At 42.1% G+C, this 23,997-nt stretch overlaps 1 protein-coding gene across 1 annotated transcript; it reads right to left on the bottom strand.

Annotated features, from left to right (window-relative positions):
* Window positions 1-15,370: 15,370 nt before the first annotated feature.
* LOC121819838 (uncharacterized) lies at window positions 15,371-23,655 on the bottom strand. The gene is given in 8 exon segments (XM_042251506.2): window positions 15,371-18,436; window positions 18,439-18,532; window positions 18,535-18,872; window positions 18,875-19,324; window positions 19,327-20,483; window positions 20,485-21,195; window positions 21,234-21,324; window positions 21,327-23,655. Coding segments are annotated over 8 exon segments (5,283 nt in total). The 5' UTR covers window positions 22,858-23,655; the 3' UTR covers window positions 15,371-17,525.
* Between the last annotated feature and the right edge of the window lie 342 nt (window positions 23,656-23,997).

Below are 23,997 nucleotides of genomic sequence, written 5' to 3'. Positions count from 1 at the left end.
GAACACAAGGGGAGGAAATTAAAGATGTAACACATTAAGGGGTCACATTTTAGGATGTGTCAATCATATCCTTATATGACTTTTCTCTCTAGCTGATCTTAAGAGTCTGTATTTGTCTTTGGTGTTCATCAGTTTCACTATAATTACTGAGGTATGGATCTGGTTTAATTTTTTGTATGCAGCTTATCATTATGCTTCTTATAAATGCATTTATATCTTTTGATAATTCTGAAAATTCACAGGCATTTATTTTTCAAATGTTGCCAGGGGATTTCTATCGATCTGAGACCAGACAAATTTAATTCCTCAGTTTGGATTTTCTGTGAACACATGGAATAATGTAAATTTGAATCCTAGCTATGCATGTGAGGGAGAAGTTTTGAAATTTTTAAATTTCAGAGAAGAATACATTATTTTTATTTTTTGCACTCAGAGTTCCAGAGACAAATAAACTTCCTCTTAGTTCCTTGACCTGTTATGCCAATTTTTCTCAGTCAACATTTTCACAGAATAAATAGTTGGTTTGGTTGTACTAGCTTTTTGTGGGGGTTTCAGTTCAGTTACCCTATTTTGCTTAGAGCCTAGGTTCTGTTTACTGTCCCTCTACATACAGCCACTGGGTCCCGATGATATATGATGCTGATGTTGTCATTCAACCCAGGTTAGCCTTGTTTTCAGTTTTTTCTTGCTATCTTGGTCTCAGCTTATGATTCATTTGTTTGTTCTTTTGGTTGTTCGCTTGGTTTAGTTTTGTTTGATCTTTGGTGATTTTGTTATTCTTTTATTTTATGGTGATTGAGAAATTTATTTAATGCTATTTTTGTCATTGTTTACCTAGTATCTTCATGTTTACGTGGAGGTGATATTTTAGGGCATAGCCACATTGCTGATGTGGCAGTGAACATTTTTTAGCTGTCTTTAACCATCACTCTTCATCTAAACTTGGTTTTCCTCTGAGAATTAAGCAAAACACTTCTCTCTATCCACATGGACAGTCATCTGGATTTCTAAGCTGTTCTCTCAGCTGGCCTATGTCTTTCATGTTCCAAGCATTTAATCACATGAGAAAGACCTTTCTTTTGTTCATTTCTTCAAAGAGTGTGAACATCTTTTAGCAATAATTTTCATGATGAACCCTTTAGTATAAAAGTAGGGATGGATTGAAAATTGATTTGGTACAGTCAGCAGTTAAAATGTTTTATTAGAAACAATCTAAAATGTTTTCTTATAACTTTTAACAAAGATTTAAATTTATTCTATGTTTATAACATCCACTCTCTACCTTATAAATCTGAAAATCAGAATAACTATTTTTACCAACTGACAAGAAAACTTTGTTGTATCTTGAGTTATGATGGGAATTGGTCTGTAAAGAACTTTTTATCTGTGATCTTTTCCCATCTTCTATGCTAGGAGCTGCTTCTACCTTCACAATTAAAATCTTAGAAGATACCCAAACTTTAGTGTACATAAAATTGGTGTGCTTGATGAAATTGTTTATTCTCTACCCACATATCTGTTTTGCTTCTATAAGGTGAATAAGACTATATTTTTTGCATTTTAAACCAGAACCCTTGGTGAATCTAATACACAAGGACTAAGGATCATAATCTAAGCAACCCTGTAGTGTATTGATTCAACAAATCATTCTAAAATCACTTTCGTCTCTTTTATGTGTATCTGTCACAGTGTTTTCAACTTTAGGTGGTATCATAAAACCAGCAAAATACTGAATTTAACTGGATTTAAAACAGTAATTTACCTACATGGTGATTAGTTCCAGACCTAGATGAATTTGTTTCATGTTCTGGGTCTTTTCTAACTTGAACATTTTCATTGTATTATGTTCTTAGTATAAATGATAGTTTTGACATTTGATAACCTTCTTGGAGATATTTAAGTATCTCCTTTGGCTGTACAACTCTACATTTTTTCTCAGTTCACTATCAGTACTTATTTTCCTTTTCCTCTTCTCTTTTTACACTCATACTGTTGAGACTACAGGCATCAGCATTTCCCATTGAGTTTCCTTCTAGTCATGCTAATTAGATTTTTTACTGTGATTTCCTTTAATTACCCAATTATTTGCTTTATCCATTTATTCCAGTAAATATCTCACAATAACATTATGTGTTCTGTTCAAATTTTACATAAAATGCAACTGATGGGGATAATTTATAAAATTTATAGACTTATTTTGTAATCAGATTTATCTACTTTTTGTTTAATACAATTTATCACTTTAATAACATACTCATATTTTCTTGAATTCATATCCATCATTTATCTAGTGTTAAACTAAGAGGATTACAATTTTATTCTCAGAAAAAAATTGACCTTTTTATACAAAGTGAGTAATTTACTGTAAGGGTGATATAAAATATTCATTGAATAATATCTCAAAGTAAGTTATATCTGGCCACTGTCAGGACCATAGCAAAATATCTTACACACTTAAGAAGGAGCTTGTTCTCTAGAAGGGAATAGATTAAGAGCACATGGAATCATTCATATCTTAGGCCTTTATTGTTCAAAATTAAGCCTAGGGTGATGATTTGCTAGGAAAGCTCAGCAGACAATGAGAAAATCAGAGTGGCTGGAGATATTAGATCTAGTGGCTTAAGATGTCATCCTACTGTAGAAGGGGTTAAGCCCACACAAAAAATCTAAACATGAACAAGATGAACCAAGAACTATTTTCTTTGTTAAAGTTTTCTAGCAAATTTACCTCATAGTGAAAAGAAGAAATACGGCTACCCAGGGGCTTTCTTGAGCCTGCCTTCTGCTCTCCAGTGGCCACAATCAGGTATCTTGGAGATTTCGCTACACTGCTTAGGCATTTAGGGCCAGAGCTCACCCTCTGAGAAATGTGGTAATATGTGCTGGGAACCAGGAGAGATTAGAGGACAATAGCCTCAGAGTAGCCTTGACACAGCTGCAACCATAGAGTTTAATTGGAAAGGAGGAAAAAAAAAAAATATATATATATATATATATATATGTATATATGATCTAGAAGACTTTAAGCCTTACCTTTTTTCTTTATTCAAAATTTTGTTTCATCATATTTAATAAACCTACAGTTCAATAGGCTTTTGTACCATAATTGATCATTCTCATAGCTTGTATGGGTTTTTCATAAAATGGTACAATATTTATTCACTTGGATCAAGGAAATTAAATATAGCATGTCAGTTATAAGAATCATTTAAAATACATACATAAATACATACCTAATTCAAGAATGACAAATTCCAAACCACTGCTATATTTTTTTTTTCTGCCTTTCTGATCACTTTAAAATGTTTAGTATTAGAAAAATTTTGGACAATTAGATCTCTTCAGTCTTCAGCTGTCATATATTTGCTGTACTGCTCTCCACCAGGGATCATGAAAGTCACGATTTATTATAACAGTAGCAAATGTATTATGGAATCCTTTTGTGGAGGAGATACTCTTAATATCTCAAGTCTTCAGGATTTCTCTACAGTTCTGTTTTGGACGTGTTCAATGAAACTCATTGATTCTGTTTCCTGAATCTCTCACTGAAAAACATTTGCCAGTGTCTGTGGATATGTTGAAACCAATTTACTGTGACTGAAAAACTGTTTTTTAAGTGAGAAAAAAAGTATATGCTCTTTAGATGTGTTACTATGAATGAGAGCTCAAATTTGAATATTAAATCTTTAAGTTGAATAGTTTGCTCATTTTATACTTTTTATGTGCTAAGATAATACTTGTTTATTTATATCTCAATGCCTATGTTGAAATTCAGAAAGTATTTCTTTAACAAGTTTATTTATTTATTTAATATTTGGTCACACCCTAGGAGAAGGCAATGGCACCCACTCCAGTACTCTTGCCTGGAAAATCCCATGGGCAGAGGAGCCTGGTAGGATGCTGTCCATGGGGTCGCTACAAGTCAGACACGACTGAGTGACTTCACTTTTCCTTTTCATTTTCATGCATTGGAGAAGGAAATGGCAACCCACTCCAGTGTTCTTGCCTGGAGAATCCCAGGGATGGGGGAGCCGGGTGGGCTGCCGTCTATGGGGTCGCACAGAGTCGGACACGACTGAAGCGACTTAGCAGCAGCAGCAGCAGCACACCCTAAGGCATGAGGGATCTTAGTTCCCTGACCAGGGAAACCACATCCCCTTCATTGGAAGCTGGAGTCTTAACCACTATGTATTTTAATGATGATGTGCTTTTTCAAACTATATATTCTCTTCTTAGAAAATAAGACATCATAGAAAACAAGGGCCTGCATCATTGGCAATAGCATAGAATGAAGAATAAAATTTAGATTTGTTTCCCAAAAATGTAAAGAATCCACCTGCCATGCAGAGGACCCAGGTTTGATCCCTGGGTGGAGAAGATCCCCTGGAGAAGGAAATGGCTACCCATTCTAGTATTTTTGCCTGAAAAATCCCATGGACAGAGGAGCCTGGAGGGCTACAGTCCACAGGGTTGCAAACAGTCAAAGATGCCTGAGTGTCTGAGCATTATTATTATCCTCAAAATATAAAGCTTTTAAGTGGAATAAAATACTGGAAAGGAGATGGGTGGAACCTTGGTTTTGCTCCATGCCATGCCTCATCAACTCTGCCTAATGTTTTTAGAGTCTGAGGTGCTCTCTGCTTATCCTACTGAGAACTTTTCTGGGCAGAGCAGCGGTGAGGAAAATGGGTCACAATGTAGAGTTTGCCTTCCAAGTATTGTACTTTTTTTCCTCATGTACCAAGCTACATGTCATCAAATTCATTAAAAAAAAAATATCAGTCAAGCTGCAGTTCATGGGGTCGCAGAGAGTTGGACATGACTAAGCAACTGAACTGAACTGAATGTCTTTTTAATATCTTCATTCTCAGACAAAGTCTGCAAAAAATAGGTTTGTCACAATAGACTTAGAAGTAAATTCATATTTGTCATAGATTTCAAACAGCAAAAACATGTCAATTCAAATTATTTCTCTCTTGCTCTGTCTCCCTCTGTTCTTTGTCTCTCTCTGCATCTCTGTCTCTCTCTTTCAATCAATCTGTCTCTCTCCTGTCTCAATGTCCCTGAATACATTACTTTATGTGTCTAAGCCTCAATTTTCACATCTATAAAAGCAAGTGTGATAATATACTTCCTAGTGTGTTTTAGGAATTTAATTTGATGATACAAGTATTACTCAGATTGCCTCTTACATAATGCATTGTTTTCCATTTCCTCCGCTCAATCTCCTCATGATAAAGTGTTGATATTTAGAAATCCCACACTTTATGAATGTTAATCTTTAAAAAAATCTCAAGGGGGCCTCAAATGGCAATTTTTGTATAATATACTCATTACCAGGAAACCAAAGTAATTTCAGAATATATACTGTAGGTCATGAAAGAACTATGAGATGTTAAATAATATTTCAATACTTTAAAATGTGATACATATATAAACAACTTGGCAGTGAGATGACATTATATAAAGTTATATTGACATAGCGAGGTGCTAAATTATATGTGGACAAGAGGAGAGCAAGATAGTGTAAAACTGCTAGTTGTTCTGCAGGGATTAAAAAGAAATTTAAGGGAATAAAGACCATAGAGGCCCGAGGCTTTTAGAGAAAGTTTTGAGTAGGCCCTAGAAGGATAGGTGTCCCATGAGCATATGGGCAAGAGAAGGAGGGAATTCTAGACAAGGAAACACTTGAATTAGGTATAAAAATAGGGGTAATTGTGTGTATGTGTATGTGTGTGTGTGTGTGTGTGCGTGCGTGGTGTGAGTATGTGTGGGCTGGGGTTATCAGGCTGTCTGGATTACAAACTTCTTACTTGTCATCAGCAAGAAATAAGATTGGATGGGTTTTCAGTTCAGTTCAGTTCAGTCGCTCAGTCATATCCGACTCTTTGTGACCCTGTTGACTGCGGCACGCTTCTCTGTCCATCATCAACTTCCGGAGTTCACTCAAACTCATGTCCATTGAGTTGGTGATGCCATCCAACCATCTCATCCTCTGTTGTCCCCTTCTCTTCCTGCCTTCAGTCTTTCCCAGCATCAGGGTCTTTTCCAATGAGTCAGTTCTTCGCATCAAGTGGCCAAAGTGTTGAAGTTTCAGCTTCAGCATCAGTCCCTCCAATGAATATTCAGGACTGATTCCCTTTAGGATGGACTGGTTGGATCTCCTTGCAGTCCAAGGGACTCTCAAGAGTCTTTTCCAACACCACAATTCAAAAGCATCAATTCTTCGGTGCTCAGCTTTCTTAAAATAGTCCAACTCTCATATCCATACATAACTACCGGAAAAACCACAGCTTTGACTAGACTGACCTTTGTCGGTAAAGTAATATCTCTGCTTTACTGAGGCAGGATTATGCAATCCTGAACTCTTAAACCCAACGAGCAGTGTTTCACCACGGGTTTGGCATGAAGGTTCTCAACAATTTCAGTTAGCAATGTTGATTGGCCACATATCCACAATTTGTGAGTGTGAATACTGAGCCATTTTCTCCACTTATTTGTGTATTTTCTCAACTTTTAATGTATTTTATTAGCATTGATTTTGTTTCTATTAAAGGTAAAGTATATTTATGCGTTCTGCCTCAATAGGCACCAAGTTGGTGATACTAGGAAGAAAATGAATTAAGGTCAAAATACTTATTGAGTACCTATTACGTATCACTCTGGGTGAAGTGCTGAGGAGACAGCAGGGAATGAGATACAGAGGATGTCTGTATCCACACAGTTTACAGTCTAACAGAAAAATCAGACGTTGATTTTTTTTAAAAAAGAATGCAAGGAGAGTTTTGAGAGAACAGACATCTAAAGTGCTATAACCTAGTCTAGAGAATAAGTGAAAACTCACAAAGGAGAGAAGGACCAACCCCTTTTCTTAATGGAGTTACACAAAAGTTGAACACATCTTTCCATTGTCTCCTCACTCTCTTACGGCAAGTTAGGTACTTAGAGGGATAGTGGGTCTTTATTCATACAAGTTCCTTTGTGTCTTACTTACTATCTGTTAAGTGCTTTTGAGAAGAGGCAAACTTGTCAAGAAAGCCAAACAGCTCTTAAGGAGTTGTTGAGAACTAAGGTAAACACATTAGAGAAAGTCATTAGTAATGAGATGGAATTCCCCTTTATTTCAGAGATTCAAGGGATAAGATCTGATAGACAGAGTGCCTGAGAACTATGGACGGAGGTTAGTGACACTGTACAGGAAGCAGTGATCAAGACCACCCCCAAGAAAAAGAAATACAAAAAGTCAGAATGGTTGTCTGATGAGGTCTTACAATAACTGAGAAAAGAGGAGAAGCTAAAGGCAAAAGAGAAAAGAGATATCTATCTGAATGAAGAGTTCTAAAGAATAGCAAAGCACGGTAAGAAAGCCTTTCTCAGTGATCAATGCAAAGAAATAGAGGAAAACAATAGAATGGGAAAGATTACGGATCTCTTCAAGACAATTAGAGATACCAAGGGAACATTTCATGCAAAGATGGGCTTGATAAAGGACAGAAATGGTATGGACCTAACAGAAACAAAAGATATTAAGAAGATGTGGCAAGAATACACTGAAAAACTATACAAAAAATATCTTCATGGCCCAGATAACCACGACTATGTGATCACTAACGTAGAGTCAGACATCCTGGAATGTGAAGTCAAGTGGGCCTTAGGAAGCATCGCTACAAATAAAGCTAGTGGAGGCGATTGAATTCCAGTTAAGCTATTTCAAATCCTAAAAGATGATGCTGTGAAAGTGCTGCACTGAATATGCCAGCAAATTTGGAAAACTCTACAGTGGCCACAGGACTGGAAAAGGTCAGTTTTCATTCCTATCCCAAAAAAGGGTAATGCCAAAGAATGTTCAAACTACCAAACAATTGCACTCATCTCACATGCTAGCAAAGTAATGCATAAAATTATCCAAGCAAGGCTTCAACAATACGTGCACCGAGAAATTCCAGATGTTCAAGCTGGTTTTAGAAAAGGCAGAGGAACCAGAGATCAAATTGCCAACATACGCTGGATCATAGAAAAAGCAAGAGAGTTCCAGAAATCATCTACTTCTGTTTTATTGACTATGCCAAAGCCTTTGACTATGTGGATCAGAACAAACTGTGGAAAATTCTTTAAGAGATGGGAACACCAGACCACCTTATCTGCCTCCTGAGAAATCTGTATACAGGTCAAGAAGCAACAGTTAGAACGGGACAAGGAACAATGGACTGGTTCCAAACTGGTAAAGAAGTACATCAAGGCTGTATATTATCACTGTGCTTATAACTTATATGCAGAGTACATCATGCAAAATGCCGAGCTGGATGAAGGACAAGTTGGAATTAAGATTGCTGGGAGAAATATCAATAACCTCAGATATGCAGATGACACCACCATTATGGTAGAAAGCAAAGAGGAACTAAAGAGCCTCTGGATGAAAGTGAAAAAGGAGAGTGAAAAAGCTGGCTTAAAATTCTACTTTCAGAAAACTAAGATCATGGCATCTAGTCCCAATCACTTCATGATAAATAGATGGGGAAACAATGGAAACAGTGAGAGACTTTATTTTGGGGTGCTCCAAAATCAGTTCAGACGGTGACTGGAGCCTAAAATTAAAAGACACTTGCTCCTTTGAAGAAAGGCTTTGACCAACCTAGACAGCAAAGAAACATTAATTTGCTGACAAAGGTCTGTCTAGTCAAAGCTATGGTTTTTCCAGTAGTCATGTTGAATCAATCATAAAGAAAGCTGAGTGCCAAAGAATTGATGCTTTTGAACTGTGGTGTTGGAAAAGACTCTTGAGAGTCCCTTGGACTGCAATGAGATCCAACCAGTCCATCCTAAAGGAAATCAGTCCTAAATATTCATTGGAAGGACTAATGCTGAAGCTGAAACTCCAATAATTTGGCCACCTGATGCGAAGAACTGACTCATTGGAAAAGACCCTGATGCTGGGAAAGATTGAAGTCAGGAAGAGAAGGGGACAACAGAGGATGAGATGGTTGGATAGCATCAGCGACTCAATGGACATGAGTTTGAGCAAGCTCTGGGAATTGGTGATAGACAGGGAAGCCTGGCATGCTGCAGTCCATGGGGTCACAAAGAGTCAGACAGGACTGAGTGACTGAACTATAATGATCTCAACTGGGCTCAGCCATCATTTGAGGTGATGGTTGTTTCTAGGTATACCACAGCTCATCTGTGCTACTAGGTTAAACTCCAAGAGCAGGGGTCCCCAACTTCCAGGATCTAATGCCTGGTGATCTGAGGTGGAACTGATGTCATAATAGAAACATAATGCACAATAAATGTAACGCACTTGATTTGTTCTGAAACCATCTTCCACCTTTCCTCTATCCAGGTCAGTGGAAAAAATTGTCATCTACCAAACTGGTCCCCAGTGCCAAAAGGGTTGGGGATCACTGTCCGAGAGGACAGCCATGTTGACTTTGATGGTTAAGGCAGATCAGTGGCTGCCGATCCGGATGTTAACATTTAGGGTCTGGAGCAGCCATGGGCCAGAGCATGCTGGTAGGGCAGAGACTCGGTGTCACAAAAGCCTTCAGTAGCATTGACTTTTGGCAGGTGTTGCTGTCAGATTATTCTTCAGAAGGTGAAGCAGGGGCCTCATCTAAGCTTTCAGACAGAATTCAGACGATGCCCAGAAGCTGCAGAAAGTTCTCATGTAAAATACCCCTGCCTGAGACATGCTAATAGGTATTCCTTAGGAAAAAAAAAAAAAGATCAGGGGAGGAGAGGCTTTTCCTTGTTTTTGTCAAATAGGGAGACTCAGGATAAAAACAATCAGGAGTTTTACACAGTATGTTTATGTGAGCTGTGACTCTGGAGTGGGTGATGGCATGGGACACTTCTCCAGGGTAGTTCATTATAAGCCATCATAACAACTTGATATACCAGTGTTCATGCCTGGTTTAGGAAAGTCTATAATAAACCATAGCAGCTTGATCTTGATCATGGTGACATTTTTATTCTTAGACATCTCTGAGATCCAAATCAGTCTTTCCTCATTTTACACCCCTGATACAGTGCCTTTGGCCTAGAGCTGAAACCAGTCCTGGCTTGTCAAAGGAACTGACTGAAGCCAGATTGAGTGTTTTTTATCAAAGGATGCCACACACAAGCTTTTAGAAACTTGACTCTCAGGAAGTCCTTAAATACTACATCCAAAACAAATTAAATGCCTCATGCTCTAGCTTCAGTCATGTATTTCTTGTTCTAACCTCAGTGGAAATTCAAAGCAGCTGATAACTATTATATAATCATTCTCATATATTTATTTACTGTTAGCAGATCATTCCTTAGTTGTTTCCTTTTAAATGAGGAATTATCCTAGTTCCTTTTAAATGTGTCACATTGAAACAAACATTTGTTTCATTTCTGGCAAATAAACTAACCCATGTCCTATTGGTGGTAAAACCCTGTAAGGAAGGTCACTGTTCAGAAATTTTCTACAAGACTTTTTGGAAGAAATTTGCATATTCCGGAAACACTTCCTTAGCTGTACTTAAACTTTAGTCCATTTGTGAAATGGCCACCAATTTCTGTGACTAACATTATTGTTTTTACTCCTGAGTTAGGATTGCCAGACAAAATACAAATGCCCACTTAAGTCTGAATATCAGACAAATAATGAATAATATAGTATGTCTCATATATTAAAAAAATTACTTAGTGCTTATCTAAAATTCAGATTTGACTAGTAATCCTGTATTTTCGTTTGCAGTATCTAACAACCCTAATGAGAGACTTTATTTTATTTTATTTTATTTTCTAATGAGAGACTTAAACAGCACACATGAAAACTGCGTTTTCACTTTAAAATGTAGCACACCTCTTTTCTGCCTATATCGGAAGCAGAAAACATTCCAGAATTCTTGAATAATACCTCTTGTTGGCTCTAATGTTGATAATTGACAACTGATGTCAGTGTTTGAAAGAGTTTCTTACCTACCACAGTGGAAAGCTTAGGCATCATAAACGCAGCCATGACCGCGTAATCTTAAACAAGTTCCTTAATGGCTCTGAATGTCAGATTCCTCAACAGTTAATGGAGATGATAATAACTACCTTATAGACCTATGGCAAAGATGACAGTAATGTAATTCTTGTAATAGGGCCTGAAATGACACATGGGGCTTCCTTCTGCAACATCCCACAAGTACTGGGGCCCTGACAAGATGTGGTAGATGTAGTCCTAGGCACCAGGGGATGAGAGTGAACTAGACAAGATCCCTGTCAGGTAATAAAGAAGCCAAGAAACAATGAAACAAGGGGAGTTTAAATAATGGTCAGAGCTAGGCAAAGCACCAGCTGGGTGACCCTGAAGCCATTAGATGGAGGCCCACGGCTTACAGTGGAGGTTGAGGGAGCGTTGCCAGGGCTGCACTGAGGTGGTAACACTGAGACTAAAGGAAAGAAGGAGCAGGAGAGACCTGTGGGCAGGGCATTAGGGGCAGGAGGAGTTCTGAGAGTAAAGGCAGAGAGAGCTTGTCTTGCTGGGAAAGTTAGGGGAGCAGAGGGGTGGGAGGAAGAAACAAAGAGCAGGGCTGAGGCATGAACAAGGAGCAGGTTTCCAGAACAGTGTTTCTCAAACTACCTGTGGTGAAGGCCAGTTTTTAAAAAATTTGCCCTACTTTTATAAAATACAATAAAAATTATCATGAAAATGAAATGAAGAAGGCCACATACAAAATACAAGCTCATGTTTCTTAATTAGATTCAGCAGCATAAGAGCATATTTCATTAAGTGATGAGAACAAGGATAATACTAAGAAATTTTAAAATGGTTACACGTTCACTGACAGTGTGCAATTAATACATACTGTTCATTTAGCTTTGCCCAGCAATCATACGTATGAATGTGGAATCAAATGCTGTATAAGTTTCTTAGTCTCACTCCTGCAGGTGGGCTTTGGTGCAGACACCACACTTTGCATAAGTGGTGAACTGTTCTTGACTAGAAAGGCAGAAAGGCAGAGGTCAAAATGACTGTGATAAGAAGTCAAGATTTAAGTGTTAGCCAGACAGAGTGCTGATAACGAAGATTTGGTTTTCCAGTCAGCTGTGAAGAAAATGGGATCCCCTTTATCCTAAACTTCCCAGAAGCTTAGATCTGAGCAGGGTGAGTTCATTATAAAAAATGCCCACATTGGCAAAATGTCCACATTCTTCCGAGGTTCCTACCATTTCCATAGCATCGGGTGGTCCCTCCCTTCAGTGGCATGCTGGATCTAAATGGGGAGACTAGATAAGTCAGTTTTAGTCTAACTAATAGGAGGCTTGAGAAAGTTTCTTAATATTTCCAGGTCCTAGTTTTCTCATTGGTAAAAAACAGGACTAGCTAATATCTCAGGTACTTCTAAATTTGAAAATTTTATAAATCTCTGATTCCAGTTGAGTCTTTTCTCAACAGAATAAACTTTTCAGAATGAAAAGAACTTGCTAAATTAAAATCAGATCAATATTAATTTTGACTATTTTTAATTGAAATAAAATGATTTAAATCAAATTAATCAAAGCTAGAATCAAAACAATAATTTGACTTTAGTGAGATGAAACTACTAGAAAATATCTGAATGGCTAAAATTTCTAATATTTACCATATTTTGTTTCTGAACTCGATTTGTTATCTTATTTGGAAAAGTCTCCAGCATATGCTGATCAGGCTGTCTATAGATTGAGAAGTTAGTATTCATTCACTTTCTAGCTTCTTAATTCTTATGCGATGGTACTCTTCACCATGATTCAAACTTTAGGTTTATTCATTTCTATTTACTCTGTGGTACTGTAGGGAGGTACCAAAAATAATAATTCACTTCCAGAATATTTTAAATGTAAATTTAGAAGTGATAAATAAAGCTGTTCTGGAAGCTATCCCTTCATCAATTAAATGTTTACTGAACACTTCTTTGTTAAATATCTGAATAATATAAAAACAAATGGTACCCAACCATGCCCATGAGAAGATTATGACTCATTTGGGGAGAAATTAAATGGGTTGTTGTGTTTGGTTGCTCAGTTGTGTCCAATTCTTTTGCAACTCCATGGATTGTAGCCTCCCAGGCTCCTCTGTCCATGGGATTTTCCAGGCAAGAATACTGGAGTGGGTTGCCATTTCCTTCTCCAGGAAATCCTCCCAACCCAGTGATCGAACCGTGTCTCCTGCTTCACAGGCAGATTTGTTACCATTGAGCCACCAGTGAGGACTGAAGAAAGTACAAAGTACTCTGAGAACCCAAGGGCTGTAATGACTGGCTTCCTGGGAGAAGTAAGACAGGCGGGTTTGAAAACATTAGGATGAGATCTTGAAGAATCACTAGAAATCTGTATTTCTATCTCTATCCAGAGGACACACTTATTCCCAGGTGCAGGAGGGAGAAAGGTGAGTGCAGAAGGCGGGGCATTCTGCGAAGCATCTGGAAGCAACAGATTAGTGCTGCTAGCATTGTATTTTGAAGGTCCTCCATCATATTATAAGTTTGGAAATTATTTTGTAATAAACTATAATACATTTTACAGGATTTAAATCGAAAAGTAAGGAATAGAGTCCTTGAGAGCCAATAGTGTCTGGCATTTTTCCTTCCCTTAATCAGGACCTTTCTTGGCTCACAAAATGAAGGAAATGACACTCAGAGAGGGTAGTTAACTTCCCCAAAGCAACAGAGCTCGTAAGTGGCGGAGCTGGCATTTGAATCTAATTGTTTGACTTCAAAGTTCCAAAAGCCAGCATTTTATCCTCAGCACCAGGAACCCAAAAGAGGCAGACGCGTCCCTGGTGGGAAAAGCTCTCATCTGTCTAGTCTCTCAGGCCACCCAACTTCCAGAGCTCTCTACAAAATGTTCTCCCCCGGGGCATTTTCTGTGCGAGGGGATGGGAATTTACCTAACTGCAGAATGCAGAGCCCCTCCTTATCAACAATGGCCTCACGGGGTCTGCCTTCAGGCTTTTCATCCCGTTCAGGCAGGTCCGGCAGAGCAGTTCACAGGCGACTCGGACAAACTTAATTAAATTCAAGTGAGTGTTGTTGCGAAGACCTGACAGGCGCAGTTGTGTGGAGCTGAATAATTGAGTTGTGCGGAGTTTTTTTTTTTTTTTTTCTTTGCCTTCTTGGTGGTAGGCTTTTTTGGGGGGTTTTGTTTTGTTTTCTTCGGGTTTCTAAAGATGACCCTGACACTTTTCATAAAGCTGTTTTCTAGTCGGAACGCCCTCCATCAAAGAGACGCAGTCTGGTTGCCAGGCTACCGTGAGAAAAGAGAAGTCCGATGTGACAATGCCGACCTTTTCTTGGAGTATCCAGGGTCCATACTTTTTAGTACAAAAGTACCTCCCATAGACCTCACAGCTAGAACTCCACAGTGTCACTACCTGAGCCCCAGACGGTTAGGACCGCACGGCGTTGCCTGACTAAGCTCACAGTGAGGATTGAAAAACAAACCATATCAAATCGGTAGAGGGGAAAAGAAGAGGTCATTTAGAGATTCGTTTCAAAAATATCACTCATTATAAGCACAGATGAAAGCAATTAAGGAGTATTTTCTCCATGCAGCCCTCTGGCACGGGGAAAGATGACGCCTGGTTGAGAAAGGCAGCAAAGGTTTTGCAGCTGATTTGCTTACATGTTTCAGGGTAGATGGCTTGCAGTCAGTGCCTGGATTGTAGGAGACTTCCCTACCTCAGATTTTGGCTTCCAGGGTTTTTTTAAACATAATCTTTTTCTTTTCCTGCTGAATGTTTAAATATCTCAAAGCTTACAACTCAGGGATTCCTCAGTTCCTGCTTCTCACTGGTGAACAATAATCACTTAGTCTTTATATTAATTTCTAGTATGAAATACAGATATAAATGAAAAGGAATATTTGTAAAATTTCTGTTGTTCTTGACATGTGTCTTTGTAAATCAATATTTGAAAGCATTATGGACTGGTAGAAATTTTTAGTTTTTAATCACCATATAGGTTTTTATCCTAGTGGCTCAGAGGATAAAGAATCTGCCAGCGATGCAGGAATCCTGGGTTCGATCCCTGGGTGGGGAAGATCCCATGGAGGAGGGCATGATAACCCACTCCCGTATTCTTGCCTGGAGAATTCCATGGATAGAGGAGCGTGGCAGGCTACACAGTTCCTGGGGTCCTGAAAAGTGGGGTATGACTGAGTGACTAACACTTTCATAGATCTTTTAGGTAGGGTTTTTGGTTTGAAATACTTCAATATAGTTCACTGCAGTAGCCCATGCTACTCAAAGTCATTTGAGTGTTTATAAATGAGATGTGCACAATATATTGAGTTTTCTTCGTTTCAAAATATTTTGATGGTATGTGTTATGCTCCGTGTCCGTGTCCCCTACCCGACCGAATGAACAAGTCCACCAAAGTAATGCAAAAGGCATAAAGGGAGTTTATTTCTGGCGCGCCAGGGTCCTAGCCTCTCTGACACAGCAGAATGCGGCTGGACCCCGAACAAAGAGGTATGGCGGTTTATATACAGTTTGTCCCTTAGTCCAGCAACAGGCATAGTTGGCACTACCTGATTGGTTACATGCGAAGCTGAGCTCATACATTCCCCTGATGCTGCTTCCCTATAGATTTTTCTTATTTGGTATGGAATGTTTAGCGCAGGAGCTACTGTCCCAGGTCCCTGATGTAGTTACACACCTCACTAAGTCTTCCGATAACCTAACATTCCCCCCTGTTCTTTGATCATACAGAGGAATCTTCCTCTGTTCCCGGTGATATAGTTTGATATTGTTGCCGTAGCACAAACAACTGCACTGTGTTAATACGTTCTTTTACAAAGGCTACAAGTCTGTTGATGATGCAGGGACCGAACGTGAGCATTATTAGAAGGATTATCAAGGGTCCTAGTAAGGTTGAGATTAAAGTAGTCAGCCAAGGGGATTGTTGAAACCAAGACTCAAACCATCCTTGTTGGGCCTCCCGCTCTCGTTTACGCTGGGCTAGCCCCTCTCTCACTTTGGCCATAGATTCTCTAACTATACCCGTATGGTCTGCGTAAAAACAACATTCCTCTCCCAGGGCGGCACAAAGTCCCCCCTGTTGTAGAAATAGCAAATCTAGCCCTCTTCTATTTTGCAAAACTACTTCAGACAAGGAAGTTAAAGAAGACTCTAAATGACTTATAGACTGTTCTAGTCGGGTGATATCTTCATCTATCGCTGCCCTTAAAGAGTTAAATCCTTGACTTTGCATAGACAAAGCTGTAATTCCAGTTCCAGCTCCGGCTATCCCTAAGCCAAACATAGTGGCTATAGTAATTGCAGTAAGGGGTTCTCTTTTAATTCTATATGCTCTTTCTTGCTGATTGAGGGTTGACCTATGGGCCCAATAGTCGTACACAGTTTCTTCCGACCTGTATATTATTTTAGGTACTACTGCTACCATGACACAAAATTCTTCTTTGGGATCAAAAATTGACTCATGTACACAAGGGGTCAACCCGGTTCTGGAACATACCCACCATCCTCCCATCTGGGGAATCATCCAGCTAGCCAGAGGCCCGTTTACAGATCTTGTGACATTGACACATAGGGAGGTTTTATCTGACGGCACTGTGCCTATACATAGCCCCTTTCCCCATACCTGCCTCATCGTGAGTCCTACCTTGCGGTCTCCCCATTGACACTGGGAGGGATCTGAGGCGTTGACCAAGCTGTAAGAAGCATTGAGGCCTATGGCTTCATAGTATGGGGGAGCTACGTTGTAACATAACCAACAGGATCTAGTTGCCTCAGGATGAGTCTGGTTTAAGGTGGTGTATGCAGCCTTGACTAATTTCCACAACGGGTCTGTCTCAGCAAGAGCTTCATCCTTGTTAGGTTTAGTTAAAGTCAACGAAGTTGGGTGGGGTGTGGTTGATAGGGTCACAGCACCTAATTTCTCTACCTTATTAGGTCCGATACTGTGTACTAATATCGGTTCTATTGTCTGACTAATAACCAGAATTCCCCAGGCTTTGCTTCAAACCACTCAGCGTAGAGTTGGAGGCCCCATGATAGCCCGGAGACCCAAGACCTCTCCAGTTTAGCCGCTTCCTGGTTGAACATTACTTTCACCTGAGCAATTGGGCTCCAGTGCTGTTCCCATTGCCGCCCGACATAATCTCCGAACAGGTTTTGGTAATCTTGGTTCCAGGGCCCGCGATAGGGCTGGACAAACGAGAAATTGACTAAGTCCCGGTTCCCGACCTCCCATTTCCATCTCCCATCATTGGAGGTCACACAGCTCCAGGACCAACAGAAATAATGTTGCAGCCCCCACAAGTCTCCCAATTATGTCTCTTCAGGTGTCCGGGACATGCCCAGAATCCAAAGTTTCTGGTCTGGGCCGCTGTCCAAGTAGTCTTTATAAGGTCTTTGAGGTTGAAATACAGATCCGGCCACCACGTATTAGGGGGGTGAATTCCGGTGGTCAAATTGAGTACCTCTCGAGTCAGTCCGTTCCAGAGCGTCCAGGTGATCTTAACAGGTTGGTGGGGGTTCACACTGGCAGTCACAGGACAAAGCAACACAGTCATCCAGATGACGGTCCAGATGAGTCTCGTCGGTCCTGCAGCCGGCGCTGGATCTTCAATTTTAAAGGGTTGGACGGGTGTAGAGACGCTTCCCATTGTCTTTTCGCGTCTTCTTGTTCGGCTGAAGTAGCTGGGCGTACGTGATTGCAATGCACCCAGGGCCCGATACCGTCGACCTTCAAGGCAGTTGGGGTGGTAAGAAGAACAACATAAGGACCTTTCCATCTGGGTTCTAGTGCCCTGGCGTGGTGCCTTTTGACCCACACCCAGTCCCCGGGGCCAATGTTATGTGAGGGGCTAATTCCCTCACCTTGACCCTCATGTACCTCTCGGAGTAGTTTCCAGACGCGACAATGTACTTTGCCCAAAGCCATCAAAGCCTCCTGGAATTGTCCCAAGGTGGGAAGTGGAAACTTTTTCCCTTCAAATTTTGGACATACGGGAGGGTGGCGCCCATACAGAATTTCAAATGGGGTCAAATTGAGCTGATAAGGAGTATTACGCACGCGAAAAAGGGCGAAGGGAAGGAGAGTCACCCAGTCCCCGCCAGTCTCCATAACCAATTTAGTTAAAGTTTCTTTTAGGGTCCGATTCATTCTTTCAACTTGCCCCGAGCTCTGTGGGCTGTATTCACAATGTAATTTCCACTTAGTTCCTAGAGCCCGGGCAAGGTTCTGTATTATTTGGCTCACAAAAGCAGGGCCATTATCAGAGCCAACGGTCACCGGCAGGCCAAACCTGGGTACTATCTCTTCTAAAATCTTTTTAGCCACTACCATTGCAGTTTCTCCCTTAGTAGGAAAAGCCTCTACCCACCCTGAGAAGGTATCTACCAACACTAGCAAGTAGCGGTAACCATACTTGCCTGGCCTTACCTCAGTAAAATCTATCTCCCAGTGCTGTCCTGGGCCTTCCCTCGATACCTCAGTCCTGCGTGTTGCCTCTTTCCTGGCTTCATCTGTTGGCATGCCTTACAAGCTTGTACTATGTTTTTTACGGTTGTTTGGTGCCGGGAAATCGTAGGCGCGCGGTTTGAAAAAGCAGCAGAGTCTTTTTCTCTCCCAGATGAGTAGATGAGTGCAGATGTTCACACAGTTGTCGTCCCAACTGAGCAGGAAGTATCAAGTAGCCATCGGAGTCCCGGTACCATTTATCCTCTCCTTGTTGGAGGTTGGGATATTCCTGGATCCAGGCCAGGTCTGTGGATGAATACTCAGGGGTTGGGGGCAAAGTTCCCATACCTGGGGGCGGAAGTCCGATTGCCAGCACTGGAGCGGTGTACTCTTTGTCAGCCGCCTTCCGAGCCGCCAAATCAGCGGCACGATTTCCTCGGGCTGTGAGGCTGTCCCCTTTTGATGTCCAGGTACATGTACTATTGATACAGCTCGAGGCAACTGCACAGCTTCCAGAAGTCGACGGATTTCTGGTAAGTTTTTGATCTCTTTTCCTTCAGCTGTTAAAAACCCGCGTTCCCGATAAATTGGGCCCTGAATGTGCACCGTGCCAAAAGCATAGCGACTGTCAGTGAAAATAGTTATTCTTTTACCTTTAGCTCTCTCTAATGCCTGAATCAGGGCAATTAACTCTGCTCTTTGGGCTGAGGTGTCTGGGGAAAGAGTCTCTGCCCATATCGTCTGTCCAGAGTCATCTACTATTGCGGCTCCCGCCCGTCTCTGTCCATCTCTAACATAACTGCTTCCATCTGTGAACCATATTAGGTCACTGTTATCCAGTGGCATGTCTGTTAAGTCCTTTCGTACTGCTGTTACTCCGGCTAGTATCTCGTCACAATCGTGGAGGGGCTATCTATTTCCGGATTGGGCAAAAGAGTAGCTGGGTTTAGAGTGCAGGGTGTTTGAAAATGAATCCGGGAGGTGTCGAGCAGCAAGGCCTGGTAGTGTGTTAAGCGGGCATTGGAAATCCATTTGCCCGGAGGTTGTTTCAGGACTCTCTCTATAGCATGAGGAGTGTAAACCAAGAGTTTCTGGCCATAAGTCAGCTTATCAGCATCATGGACTAGAAGCGCGGTGGCTGCAATAATTCGGAGGCAAGGTGGCCACCCGGCTGCCACTGGGTCTAATTTCTTTGAAAGGTAGGCTATGGGACGCTTCCAAGGTCCCCATTTCTGTGTTAGTACCCCTTTTCCTATCCCTCGCTTTTCATCCACAAATAATTGGAATGGCTTAGATGGGTCAGGAAGGGCCAGGGCAGGAGCTTCCAGCAAGGCACGCCTGAGCTCCTGAAAAGCCGTTTTCATTGATTCAGTCCATTTCCAGTCTTTGTTTTCTTTGGTCCCTTCATATAAGGGCCTGGCTTTTTCTGCAAACCCCAAGATCCACAATCGGCAATATCCTACAGTTCCCAGAAACTCTCTCACTTGCCTAGGAGTGGTAGGTTCAGGGATCTGAAGGATGGTGTCTTTCATAGCCTGTGTTAGCCACCTCTGGCCCTGTTTTATCTTGTAACCAAGGTATGTAACCTCTTGCTTGACGATCTGGGCCTTTTTGGCGCTAGCCCTGTAACCTAAAGTCCCAAGGGTTTGGAGAAGGTCACCTGTTGCCTCCTGGCACTCTTTTTCTGTAGTCGCCGCCAGCATAAGGTCATCAACATATTGTAATAAAACAATGGTAGGGTGTTCAACCCGGTACTCACGGAGGTCTTCATCTAAGGCCTCGTTAAACAACGTGGGTGAGTTCTTAAACCCCTGTGGTAGGCGAGTCCACGTCAGCTGCACAGGAGTCTGTCCACCGTCTTCTAGCCATTCGAAGGCGAAGATTTCTTGGCACGCCAGGGCGAGAGGCAGACTGAAAAAGGCATCTTTTAAATCTAAAACAGTATACCATATGTAGCTTGGTGGCAAACTGCTTAGCAATGTATAAGGGTTAGGAACCGTAGGATGGATGTCACTCACCCGCTTGTTGACCTCTCGCAGGTCTTGAACTGGTCTAAAATCAGTTCCCCAGGCTTCTTTATGGGAAGCAGGGGGTGTTCCATGGGGACCGGCATCTCTTTAAGACCCCAGCGTCTGTGAGGCGTTGTATGTGAGGAGTGATTCCTCGCCGGGCTTCTTGACTCATGGGATATTGCCGTACCCTCACTGGTGTGGCACCCGCTTTTAACTCCACAACAATAGGGGGTCTCTGTCTGGCCAATCCCATTCCTGCTGTTTCAGCCCAGGCCTGAGGGTATCTTTGAACCCATGGCTGTACTTCAGGACTTACTGTCGCTGGGGCCTCTGGCAAGTACAGTCTGTATTCATCCTTCAATGCCAGAGACAGAACCTGTAGAGGGTGCCCGGTTCCATCTAAAACTGACACTTGTCCAGGGCCAAAATGAATTTGGGCATTCACTTTAGACAGTAAATCTCTTCCCAGCAAGGGCACTGGGCATTCGGGTATCACCAGAAAGGAATGAGTTACTTGGTGGGTCCCCAAATTCACATGCCGTTTTGTAGTCCATCCATATCGCTTAGTCCCAGTTGCTCCCTGTACCCAGCTACTTTTCTTAGACATAGGCCCATCTCTTTGGTTTAAGACTGAGTATTGAGCTCCCGTGTCTACCATAAAGCCAACCGGTTTCCCCTCCACATTTATAGTTATCCAGGACTCGGGGAGGGGTGTCGAGCCTTGACCCCCCTAGTCACTATCCTCTCCTGCGTAGAGGATATGACTGTCAGGAGGGGGGTCTCGTTCTTGGAATTTTTTGGCCCCTCTTTTAGGTTTTTCTTGGGGCATTTATCTTTCCAATGTCCAAACTCTTTACAAAATGCACATTGGTTCTTTTCAAGCTTGCGCCTTGCAGGTTTCTCCTCAGTTTTTGAATCTGGCTTTTTCCCTTTTGGGATCTATTTTTGTTTTCAATCCCAGCGAAAAATATCTGAGCCAGCTCCTTTTGATTTTTACGGTTTTCTTCAGCCCTAAATTCTCTGTCTTCCCTTCTAATGCGGTCCTCTCTTTCTTCCGGGGTCTCTCTATGATTGAAAACCCTCTCTGCTGCCCTCACTAAATCTTGTAGGGACTGTTCACCGAGCCTCTCTATCTTTTGTAACTTTCTCCTAATATCGGGGGCTGCCTGATTTACAAATGCTAGCATGACTGCTGCCCTAGACTCATCTGCCTGGGGGTCCATGGGGGTATACTGTCTAAAAGCTTCCATTATCCTTTCAAGGAAGGCTGCCGGGCTCTCATTTGGCTCTTGCCTCACCGAATTTACCTTGGCCAAATTAGTTGGTTTTCTGGCGGCCGCTCTAAGGCCAGCCATGAGGATCTGACGGTATACTCGGAGACGCTCCCTACCTTCAACGCGTTCGAAGTCCCAGTTGGGTCGCACCAAGGGGAACCCCTCTTCAATGAGGTGAGGCTGTACTGTGGGCCTCCCATCTACCCCCGGCACATTTTTCCGGGCTTCTGACAGGATCCGTTCACGCTCTTCTGTAGTGAAAAGTACTTGTAGCAGTTGTTGGCAATCATCCCAAGTGGGGCTGTGAGTAAAGAGGATAGATTCTAAAAGATCAATAAGACCTTGAGGTTTCTCAGAGAAAGAGGGGGTTTGGGTTTTCCAATTGTACAAATCACTAGTAGCAAAAGGCCAGTACTGATATGTGCGTTCCCCACCCTCTCTGGCTGGCCCCGCCCGGACCGGAAACGCATGAACAGTGGAGGAGGGCAATTCCGGGCCTTCCTCCTCCGCTGCGCTAGCCATCTCCCTTGCCCTTCCCCGAGTTCCCTGGGCGGGGCCTCCTCCCCTAGGGGGAGCTGAGGGCTCGGCCCTCCTCTGGGCTTCTCCCAACGAGACTTGAGGAACCTGTGGAAGCAAAGGTGGATTTGGATCCGCGTACGGGGGTGGGGACAGTTCGGTTTCCAAGTCAATCAAATTAGGGTACAGAGAGGAAGATTCCTGGAACACCGGCTTGGGTCGTTTTTCGTCCTGGTTTTCTTTCGTTTTCTCAGACGCTTTCATGACTAGCACCTGTGGGTTTAGTAAGGTGGGAGCCGGGGAAGAGGGACGGGGAGGTTTAGGAGAAGCAAGAACGAAGGGTTTAAGCCATTCCGGTGGGTTCTTCACTAGATCCTGCCAGACCAGAATGTAGGGAGTCTGGTCTGGGTGCCCAGCAGGACCAGGAGTAAGCACCCTCTCTTTAACTGCCTGGATGATCTGGGGATTGAAGGTTCCCTCTTGTGGCCATCCGACATCAAAGGTGGGCCATTCGGCGGAACAGAACGTCACCAGTTTGCTCTTCTTTACTAGTAACGAAAGATTCCGAGCTCTAGACTTAAAATCAGAAAAATGGTCAGTCATCAGGGACAGCGGAGTAGAAGTAGATTGCCCCATGCGTACAGAGAACACAGACAATGACAACAAGACACTCACACAGACAGTGCCGGCACACAGAGTCACAAAAATGACACAACAAACAGATTCCAATTCAGTCTCTTTTAGCACTAGAGACCCCTTTTCTATTTGCAAATGTCTTACCGTCAGGACGTCCTCAGTGCCAGCCGCCTTCCCGGTACGCTACCGGGGACTCGGCCTTACGCTGGGCTTGCCTTGTCTCTCACACCTAGATGCCTCCCCAGGAGGATACTGGGCCCCGGACTTAATCTAGGCCTGTACTATTAGCACCGGTGCTTCGGAGTTCAGAGCTCTTTGCCTCTCAGTGGGGCTTCTCCCTCTTACCAGGGGAATTATTCCTCCGGTGGGGCGGAGATCCCGGACGAGCCCCCAAATGTTATGCTCCGTGTCCGTGTCCCCTACCCGACCGAATGAACAAGTCCACCAAAGTAATGCAAAAGGCATAAAGGGAGTTTATTTCTGGCGCGCCAGGGTCCTAGCCTCTCTGACACAGCAGAATGCGGCTGGACCCCGAACAAAGAGGTATGGCGGTTTATATACAGTTTGTCCCTTAGTCCAGCAACAGGCATAGTTGGCACTACCTGATTGGTTACATGCGAAGCTGAGCTCATACATTCCCCTGATGCTGCTTCCCTATAGATTTTTCTTATTTGGTATGGAATGTTTAGCGCAGGAGCTACTGACCTCCTTATTTGGTTATGGAATGTTTAGCGCAGGAGCTACTGTCCCAGGTCCCTGATGTAGTTACACACCTCACTAAGTCTTCCGATAACCTAACAGTATGGAACTTGACAGATCATAAAATGCTATCTTTTACACAGAATTTTTAGATGATTTTATCTTCTCCAACTCCTATGATGTAGCTTAGGGTGAATATTGTTACCTACATATCACATGAGATAAAATGGAGCTTAAATCACTATCCAAAATCATATCCTTCTTTGCCCAAACTATATTGTTTCTCAAAAGTCTCCTAATTCTTGTGCTAGAGCCGGTAAAGGGGGAAATTCTGACTCTCAGAGACTCCATTCCAGTCTCTGCTTTTTAATTTTCATTTTTGTAGTGGTTTTAGAAAAGCTCCTTCTCTCCTTCTCTGATCTCTGAAGTTCTTTTGTTTTC

Source organism: Ovis aries, chromosome 6 (genome assembly GCF_016772045.2).
Source record: "Ovis aries strain OAR_USU_Benz2616 breed Rambouillet chromosome 6, ARS-UI_Ramb_v3.0, whole genome shotgun sequence".
NCBI classification, from domain to species: Eukaryota; Metazoa; Chordata; class Mammalia; order Artiodactyla; family Bovidae; genus Ovis; species Ovis aries.
This window is presented reverse-complemented; position numbering and strand designations above follow the sequence as displayed.